Here is a 10523-nt window from a genome sequence, read left to right as displayed (position 1 = left end):
ATATATATACATATATATTCTTTAAATAAATTTATTTGATAAATATGACTATGCACCGATTACTTTCGAACTTTAAACACAATCAATCGTATTAATTATCCTCCGATATTTTAATAAGAAACATCTTAAAACCTGTAAAAAACAAAAAATATATTACCTCGATCAGGAATCGAACCCGCAGCGGATCTCTTATAGCATTCCGTGCAAGAGTTCTCATGAAACCACTCGAGGCACCGTTAAGGTAACTCTACACAGTTAATAGTACTGTTAATATTAACAAATATTGACGATGTTATCGATCATATGTAGTTAATATTGTTGATGGATTGACATAGAATTCTGATACGGTGATCTGGATCCTAGATAACGTGCATGTTACCTGGAATCTGATTCTTGAGCAGTATCGCTTTATTAGGATGTGCCACAGTATGTCACAGTGCAATAGATATTATATGTAAAACTAAAACGACATATCAATAATACTAATCGTGTAAGGTTGTAAAATCCCCGGCCGAGGAAATACTTTTCACAATAAATTTTTTATAATTTTTAAGGCAGGTTTCTTGTTAAAATTTTGCGGGAGATAATTAATATGTAATTTATGTATTAATAATGTCTCGGTAGTCTAAAGGCTCAGGACGCTCGCACGGAATGCAAGAGATCCGGGTTCGACTCCCAGCCGAGGCAATATTTTTTGCAATAAGTTTATTACAGTTTTTTAAGATCTGGGTGAATTTTTGGGGGGATTATCAGAATGATTGTATGAATCCGATGATTTATCGGCTCTCAATTTAATTCTGAAATATTAATTCAATTTAATTGAATGTATATTGGATAGTAGTTCAACATCTTAACACTAGGACCGGGAAGGCGCTAGGTATTTAAAGTGTAGCTGTATGCTCCTTTTCATTTAACATTTGTAACAATTAAAGCCACTTTCTAATATTTAAAAGATAATTAATATTTCAGATTAATTCTTTTGAAAGTCCGAAAGTAATCGGTATGCAGTCATATTTCTGACAATGAGATAAATTTATTCAAAAAATACATAGTTTAACATCTAATTTTGACCGAAAATGGCACTTCTCTCATATTTAGGTATTAGTTAGTCCCAGTTAGTTTTTTCCCAACAAAAAAAACGAAACACAGCGTTGGTAATTTCCAATACTGCCAACTTTATTTTCTTTCCCAATACCAATTAAACTTATTTTCAAACGAAACCATAATAGATAATATATTTATGTGTATTAATTTATAACATTTTTATATCATAACATTCCAGTGTAATGTGACGAATCAATATTATTCGCTGACTTGCAATTTCCTCTTGCTGTTTATTTAACTATTGATATAAAAAAATTAACTATTGATGTAGAATAATTTTTGCAAACTAACAAAATATTGTAGTTGGTAATTAAAAAATAAGATAAGTTCTCATGTAATCTGAGATACATGAAACCAATCAAGATTTCAGAATTCCTAAAATTGTACAAAATGCAAAAAATTATACCATTATTGTCATTTTCATATAGACTACCGAGTCTCCAAGATCTATAACTGACGTCATTTAATTTTAAGTTCTCCTTCTCTTGATTCTTCGTTTGCAGAGGCACGCTCTTAACTTCTTTGCCTGCGAAAAGATATTTTAAATACCTATCCATTTTTGTCTTAGATAGCGATTTAAAAATAAATATTCTTATGTTCTTCGCTGGATTTCTATTTTCTTCGTATATTATTTATAAGCTGATGCTTCAACATTTATGCGATATTTAAATATTCTTCTTCCATAATTTTAGATACTTGTTAAACAATCTTTAAGTTTTACTACATAGGCTACATGGTTATCGTATAATAATTATATAATGCGGCGGATAAATGTAATATAAATTTAACATAAATAATTTTTTTATAAGAAAAATATATTTAAAAAATACATTATACATTTTTAGCAATAATACTAGGAAATTTTTATGCATGGTTATGTGTTAATTGACATATTTAATTATACAACGTTACAGAGAAAAAAATAATAATTATCTAGGTATATAATACTTTGTCGTAAAATGGCATAATTTGCTCATATTTACGAAGCTGTAAAATTAATAATTAAAATTTAAGTGATTTAATTATAAAATATATCGCTTTCAGAATACGTGCAATCACTGACATTCATGTCGCAAAGATATTACAAAGATGATGTAAATAGTTGTCTTATTTTCGTAAAGTTAGCCTTACTTTTACAAAATCCCAGATAGCAAATTGCCTGCAGGTTGCTGTCAATTTGCTTGAAAGTGATTTGCTTAAGGGGGTATTCTAGTCTAGCGGATTTAAAAAATCGATTTTTTTTTACATATTTTGCAAGTATTTGATATAAAAAATATATCTGTAAAAGGAATTAGCTCGATTCGCAAAATTAACAAAGTTATAGCACCTGGTAGGGAGCGGTTTCCGGTTCGTTTTCGCAATAAAGCTGCGAAATTCGAAAGATATCGACTTTCCTATTTCAAAAGAATTTGATGATGAGAAGAAGAAGAATGAAAAGGTTGAAAATATTGCAACACATTTAATGGTTTCCGGTGACAGAACATGGAAAAAAGAAGATTCTAGCTGATTGATTGTAAATAAAATTATTTCTATATAATGAGTACGAAAAACGCGTTTTTCTCGAATCCATGTTTTTCAAATTAGCTCCCATGATATCTCGAAAACCAGTTGACTAATCGAGTCGGACATGTGCATACATCTTCAGCACATACATGTATATAGCTATAGCCCGTACCAGGATCAAATCGAAATATATATTTTTATAATTTTTATAACAATTTTGGTAGAAAAAAAGGCAAAAATCAAAACTTAATTTTCGACATGACATTTTTTAAATTATCAGTATTTTTTCTTTGTTCTGGTACCTACTATAGTCAAACTCATACTAATTAAGAATTTCTTTGGGTTTTTGTTTCAGATGAGTAAAAGAGCTGGAATCGTGGGAGCCATAGACTTAGTTTTATTTTTCACGTTACTTAATATTTGATACAGCGCATATTAACAATTATTTTTTAATAAAAAAATTCTGAAATATTTTTGAAATATGTACAAATATGTAGAAAAAAATCCTGTCCCAAAAAACTTTATCTTATATTTATAAAAAATTCGCAAAAATAGCATAAAAATTTGGCTTTTACACTAGAATAAGTTGCTTCCTATACAGCACCGATAGCTGCAGAAAACTTTCAATAAGATTTCAAAATTATTTCCTGACTTTAAAGAATACAGTTCTCCCTTTCCTGAAACATAATTCGACTAATAGGACAAGAGAGTCCCGTGTCCACTTAGTTTACTCTTTCTAGGTCCGTCAAGATGAAAGATCAAAAAAATTTCACCGTATGCTTCGTCCAGTACTATACGTCGATGCTTTGAAACAATCATCAGGATACCTATCATGGAATAGAGTCGGAATGGATTCCGATTGGAATTGTTCCATTTTTCTCAGAAAACACGATAAAAATCTAGGGAATAATTGAATGATTTCGGTTGGAATCCAGAATCCGATTAGGCTAGGGAATTTTTTGAAATGGATCAATAAGTACCACTGGTCGGATTGGAAATTGACGATTATAGCGTTTTCAGCCCAACCGAGTTTGCATCTGGGTTAAAGTAATGATGTTTCATGCTTTCCTATTGATAGAGCGTGTAACGTCAATCAATAGCGAAACATTTTCTAACCCAAGTTTGTGCAAACTCGGTCGGGCTGAAAACGCTATTAGTCTTAAAAACCCAAGTATATATTTAAATATCAGAGCCTCTATTCTTTAAGAGAAACGTATACTAAAGTCTAGGGAAATACTACAGTATTACGATACTATAATATTTTCCTAGAATTTCGTATACGTTTCTTTTCAAGAATAGAGGCCCAGTTTTAGCACTAGAAATAACTGATCTTTTTAGTAATATTTCAAAAAGATTGCAGATTCTGTTTGTTACATTTCATCAACCTTTCATATGCAATAATCGCGGACATTTTGCTATTCCAATAGAGATTCTCTAAACATCTTATCGATGATTGTCGTTATCGTTAACTAGCGATATCCAATGGCCGGACAATCTTGGAAGAAAGAGTGATACTCATTGGCTATTAGTTAATGATAGCGACAATTGTCGATAAAACGTTTAGAGAATCCTGCAACAGAACTGTCTCAGAAATGTTGCAGACATATTTCGCAATTTGTATGAAATATTTCACTTTTCAATTGAAATATTTCTGAAAACTTTCGGTGCTGGTGAGAAGGATGAAATGACCTAGGTATCATTCGGATAAGAATCTGAACATAGCCTTGAAAACGCTATATTTTCAAATTTACTATAGAAATCACTAGTTTGCATCAATACATAGCGAACATCTTCCCGGACTCTGCCTTGAGGATCTCTACGAAAAATAGTTTATATGACTACATTTACATGGCACGCTTAATCGAGTTTAACAACATCCATAGTTATTAAAATTGACCAATCATAGCTGTTCCTCGGAAGAATAGAACACTGTGATTGGTCAGTTTCGTAACTTTTAATCCCGATTAAGGGTGCCGTGTAAATGTAGTCTATGATTGGCTAATTTTATAACTACGAATATTATTAAATCCGATTAAGCGTGCGTGTAACAAAAGTCATTGAATCTAAAGTAATTTAAGTATTTTATACTCAAATAATAACGTTGCTACTTGCATATTTTGATGAAAAGTTATCGCATAATAACATAGGTTCAAGCATAAAATTACTAATACGACATAACAAGACTTATAGCGTTTTCGGTCCGACCGGATTTGCATCAATCTGAGTTGAAAAAATACTTTGCTATTTATTATACGTTTATTAACGTTACACGTTCTACCAATAGGAGAGCACAAAACATAATTAATTCAATTCAAGTTGGTGCAAACCTGATTGGGCCGAAAATGCCATTAATAAAATGGCGTTTTCGACCGAGACACACGGTCTTGAGCTTGTGCAGATTGTAAACAAAAACTCAGTTGAATCTTGTAATAATAAAAAAAGAATGTGCATTCAACTGAGTTATGACATCACAAATGAGAATTATCTGAGTTTTGTGATGTCGAAAGCAACTAAATCTAGTTCACCATAGAATTTATACAAGAGTTCGTTTACGCAATTAACTCTGTTTATTATCAAATTTTTCTTATAAATTTTGTATTATTCAATTACAATTTTAAAAAAGTATATACAAATTAAAATAATATCACTCTCCGTGATACGCTATTATATAATGTCAATATTCCGATCAAGCCCATGGCACATACAAAAATGTAAGGCTGTAAGACATAAGGTCTGTTCTTTTTTGCATCAGTTTATCTTTCTTGCTCTTCTTTCCTCCTGGAAAGAAAAGAAAGAAAGATAATTTGCTGCAAAAGTTCAGCTAAAAAGAACAGGTGTATTATCAGTAAGCGAATTGGCCAATCACGGTGAAGATTGTAAGATCAATAGCGAATCCAATGTTACGATTTCCTTACTACTTAAATGTTACTGCCTTACGTTTTTGTATATGCTTCAATCGCAATGGCACCGACGAGATACTATTAAAGACTAATATTCTTACGGGGGTTCGCGTCCTTGTTAATATTGAAGTGATTAAAAGTAAAAAATTGATAATATTGTACTAATTTTATGATTTATTAGTTTACTAGTTTAGACGTGTTTATCAATGTATATGCATTTAAAATTCAATAATACTCGATTTTTTTTTAAATTATGACTTTAGTGTTATTGTCAAAGTTTGATTATCAACAAAGATGATAACTACAGAGAAAAAAATTGTAATTTTTCGGCAATGTGTAGGATATTATAGCTTATAAATATTTATATTTATGGAGCATTTATGTAATAAAAAATCATAAATTTAATAATGTATATAATTAAATATTTATGTTAATATTAGTAAATTTATATCTTTTCTATTATTAGCAATTCTTTCTATTATTAGCAATTGCCGATAATGTCAGTATTCTTCAATTCCTTCCAGGGGGTATTTCTTTGGGGCCCTTTTTATACCGCTGAAAATTTGTCCAGGATTGACAATCTTTAGTAGTTTCTCGTTGGTGTGCATGGTATCGCTTCTCTTACATCCACTTTTACAACAACACGGCAGAGCCAATCACAGGAATAGTCAGCATTGGCCGATCTCAGCATAGAAAATCTCTAAGGACGGTATTCATAGTCGATTCTAATTTCAAGACCGTCTTAAGTACAGTCTTAAAATGTCACGAACCAACCAGAGAGCCGTATTAGCATCTTAAGACATTACTTAAGATGAGCTTGAGATAAGAACGGATTATGAATACCGATCTAAATAAGTGTATATCAATTTCACACGAGCCAATTGCGCACAAGTCAGTTACAGCACCAGAATCAAAAAATATATAAAAACTTCCTATGCAAAAGTTACTGTGATTGACAGTGGGCAATTGCAACAGTAAGTGAACCACTCCCTCTCTAGGTGCAATTGTACATATCAAGTATTTTACTGGAAACAACTCTACAATTATCTTTGTTTGGCGTTTAACACATATAATGATGTTAATTTTATTCTTAAACATTGTTTATTATATATTCTAGAATATTTCAGAAAATTTGTACTTTGAGAATAATTAAATATATTTAACATAAAAAGAATTAAGTAGAGTATTTTATAATTACTTACGTTGTTTTCTAAAGCATTTATAGCCGATACAACCGGGCATGAGAAAACAGACGAACAAGAGCAATGCGATCAGGATGATTCCTACTCCTATCACAATTACAATTAACAGGCCCCACGGGCCTAAGAAATCTTCGTGTAACATTCAATGAAAATCACTGAAATTCAAATTCAAAGTTACTTACATCGATTATAGATAGAGAAAGTATTATAGGTATGGAAAGTTACTTTTTAAAAGTAATTACCCTTACGGAAAAAAAACTCCTGATGCATAATAATGCACAATAGTGACAACTACTAACATTCAATAGTGTAACTACTGAAACACAATAGTATCATTGCTGATATGAATAGTATTCGTAATGAGTAGTAGTAGTGTAAAAGTCTGAGGATGGCATCCCATGAGCGGAAATTTACTGCGGATTAAACGGAATAGCGCGACCAATCACTCTGCAGTCGTTACTCTGCTTTCTTTTCTGCGATTGTGATTGATCTCGCTGTTCCATTCTGCTGTAAACTTTCGCTCCATGGGACTTTAGCCTTATGCCCTTATCAGACTACGGATTGACAATTACGACTGACGGTTGTCCGATTACTTCAACTAATTACCATATAGTGAGTTTATTCTAATTGGCTGAAAATAGAATCAAGCAATCGTCAATCGTAATCGTCGATAATCTGATAACGAACATTAAAGGAATATCAGATGCGAGTTCACCATGTAATTTTTCCACTATGAATTGACATAGTATTCTTAGAGTTCTAGATTTATAAGAGAAGCGCGACTGGTGTTATACTCGTAAATGTTCTGATTAGAGAGTCTCGCAGGGAGAGGATGGCAAATTGCATAACGTCGCTGTTGAAAACTCTTATAAGTTTTTTGTATCAGATCTTAAAAGAATTGTATGTGTCAATTAAGATTATTAAATGAAGGTACATGATCATATAAGAATCTTATATAATTTATAAATGAATCTTATCAGTAATCTTTAATAACCTTAATAATCTGAAATGAGTCGTACGACGATTTATATCGTAATGAAAAGATCTGGCCTTATAAGAAATTTTTAAAAAATAATTTCTTTACAGGCTCATCTGAGAATATGGTATTAATTATATATGATTCTGAAGTGTTTCAAGAAGATCATTTATCAGTCTTAATAAAGATATAATTATGGAATAATTTATTTTCCATGTTGATACAAGAATCTGGCATGACTCGTACACGATGATTTATATAGCAATGAAAAGATCTTGCCTTAACCTTATAAGAAACTCTTAAAAAATAATTTTTTTATAAAATCGTCCAAGAATATGGTATTAATTATGTATGATTCTTTACATGAAAGATCATGTATCAGTCTTTAAAAAAACATATATTGCGTGAGTGCAAAAATTCGTGCCCAATTTATTATTCAAAGTTCAAACAGCTGCAATTTTGTTAAAAATAAACGAAATTTAAATTTTAAAAAAGAATTTTAAAGCTTGAAACCTCTACTTTCGAATGGTTATTATATTTTTTTAATTTATGAGTTTTGTAATTTTTACATATTATAGAAAACTAGGAGTTAAACAAAACGGGAAATTTTTTTCTTCATTTTATGGATCTGTTACATACCTAAAAAAAATTTGCAAAAATTTTTGAATTTCTAATATAAAAACTCAAAGTTTTTTCTATAAAATTGTTTATAAAAAATATCCCTACGATTATTTGTTACTGAATTGTTGCGGATTAAATAAAAAGAATAAGACGATAAAAATAAAAAAAATTGATTTTGATTGCTCATAACTTCGTCAAACCATCACAACTTTACAAAATAGATTCTTAAATTCTCTCAGATAAAGTAAGATTTAGATTTTATTCTATTTTTAATACAAATAGCTGTTTGAATTTTAAATAATAAATTAGGCACGAATTTTTGCACTCACTCAATAGTTACGAAATAATTTATCTTTCAAGTTGGTGCAGAAATCTGGCATGAATTGTACACGACGATTTATATTACAATAAAAAGATTTTTTTTGCTTTGTAGTCTAATAACATATTCTTAAGAAATCATTTCTTTACATGATCGCTTCAAAAGTAATAAAGATATCGATCATCCCAGTAAATAAAATGAAATTATTGAATGAACAGAAACTGGATTAAATATATGAAATGAAAAAGAATTAAGAAAAATTAAAAAATTTGTCAGAATACTGAAGATGATTGAATAAAAAGTCGAAATATACATTCTGTCAAAAAAGTACCGGGAATTGGTCAATAAAACACAAAATAGTTATTATTCATTCAAATTTATTGTATCGCCTTCAAAGTAGGCTCCTTTCGAAATAATACATTTATGCCAACGAATAATCCAATCATCAAAACATTTTTTAAACGCATTTTCCGAAATCGACTTCAGTTCTCGACGCGAATTCTCTTTTATGTCTTCTATCGACTGAAAACGAGTGCCCCGAAGTGGTAATTTGAGTTTTGGAAAGAGAAAAAAGTCAGCCGGAGCCATATCTGGTGAATACGGTGGTTGTTCGATGATATTTGTTGAGTTTTTGGTCAGAAATTTGTTCACAATGATAGCCTTGTGAGATGGTGCATTATCATGGTGCAAAATCCATGAGTTTGTTTTCCACAAATCTGGCCTTTTTCGACGAATTTGCTCTCTCAAACGCCGCATAACGCCCAGATAATATTCTTTATTTAGGTTTGTAAAAATCGCAAAACACACTTGAGATGAACTGATAAAATCGAGCACGATAATCACATTAAATGACAGATGGCACTCCAGCTCCGCGTCAGTATAGAGGACAATTATGCCAACTTAGCGACAAAAAGAATTTTGACAATTCCTTTAAGCAGGCTTTTTAAATGATCAATTCCCGGTACTTTTTTGACAGAATGTATATTATCACTATCTTAATAAATTAATAAATTATAATTTCACTATAATAACTAGCGTAGATTTTTTATGTTCCTTTCTTAATTAAGTTTGATTTAGTCGAAAAACCGTTATACAATTTGTGTAAAAAGAATTAATTTGTAGCTAAAATGAATTCTTTTAAATTCCATTCAACAATCCTTGCTTGTCCCATTCTATTTTATTTAATGTATACAAGCAATAAATCACACAAAATTCCAATAGTATTCTTGTAATATTTTCATAATGACACTCCCAGTTCTTGCAAGATTCATGTTACATGCGTGCAAAATTTACATAACCTGCGTGCAAGATTCACGTAACATACGTGTAAAAATCATGTAACATGCTTATAGGATTCATGTAAAATGGGTGTAAGATTCTTGATTTACCTACAGATATCATACGCGATATATTCTTATACAATCTTGTATGTTCCTGTCCAAAATTCGTATGTGAAAATTTTTTTTGAAGATCTCACAAGAATTTTTCTTGTAAGAATTTATAATATAGGGGTGAACACCCATATCCAATCAGGATGGGGATCACGTGACCAGATTTCTCCCATTTCTTCTATGCCTATGGAGCTTTGGTGCCCATATTCAATCAGAGGAGACGGGTCACGTGATACAGTTTACCACTCTCTTCCTGAGAAGCTCTCTAATTCTGATTAGTCATTACAATCATGTGATTAGCAATCAATGATGAACTTGTTTCTGTGTACTAAAAATAGGTGCTTAATGAATGATTAGTGGATTTCATAGTGTCTTGCAAACGACATCATTTTTAATACTTCTAGTACTTTTTAATACTTTTGCGGTACTGACATAAGTCGGTCCCGCTTTTTTTATAAATATAGGACTCTAGGTGTGCTCAGCTTGCAAACGTCTCTCTCTCTCTCT

At 30.9% G+C, this 10523-nt stretch overlaps 1 protein-coding gene across 5 annotated transcripts in view; it reads right to left on the bottom strand.

Moving 5' to 3' along the window:
- The window catches only part of LOC108747235 (synaptotagmin-1-like), a 42223-nt gene that overhangs the window by 23473 nt on the left and 8227 nt on the right, over positions 1-10523 (bottom strand). For 3 of the 5 annotated variants that reach the window (XM_018484599.1, XM_018484594.1, XM_018484596.1), the window contains exons 2-3: positions 6710-6864; positions 1511-1630 (exon numbers count right to left, since the gene is read on the bottom strand). In XM_018484599.1, coding sequence (XP_018340101.1) covers positions 1511-1630; positions 6710-6851 — 262 coding nt within the window. In that variant the 5' untranslated portion in view covers positions 6852-6864. Of the gene's footprint in view, positions 1-1510; positions 1631-6709; positions 6865-6951; positions 7026-10523 lie in introns of those variants that run through there. The other 2 variants (XM_018484595.1, XM_018484598.1) reach the window with 2 other exon arrangements.

This window comes from Trachymyrmex septentrionalis, unplaced genomic scaffold, assembly GCF_001594115.1.
Source record: "Trachymyrmex septentrionalis isolate Tsep2-gDNA-1 unplaced genomic scaffold, Tsep1.0 scaffold196, whole genome shotgun sequence".
NCBI classification, from domain to species: Eukaryota; Metazoa; Arthropoda; class Insecta; order Hymenoptera; family Formicidae; genus Trachymyrmex; species Trachymyrmex septentrionalis.
This window is presented reverse-complemented; position numbering and strand designations above follow the sequence as displayed.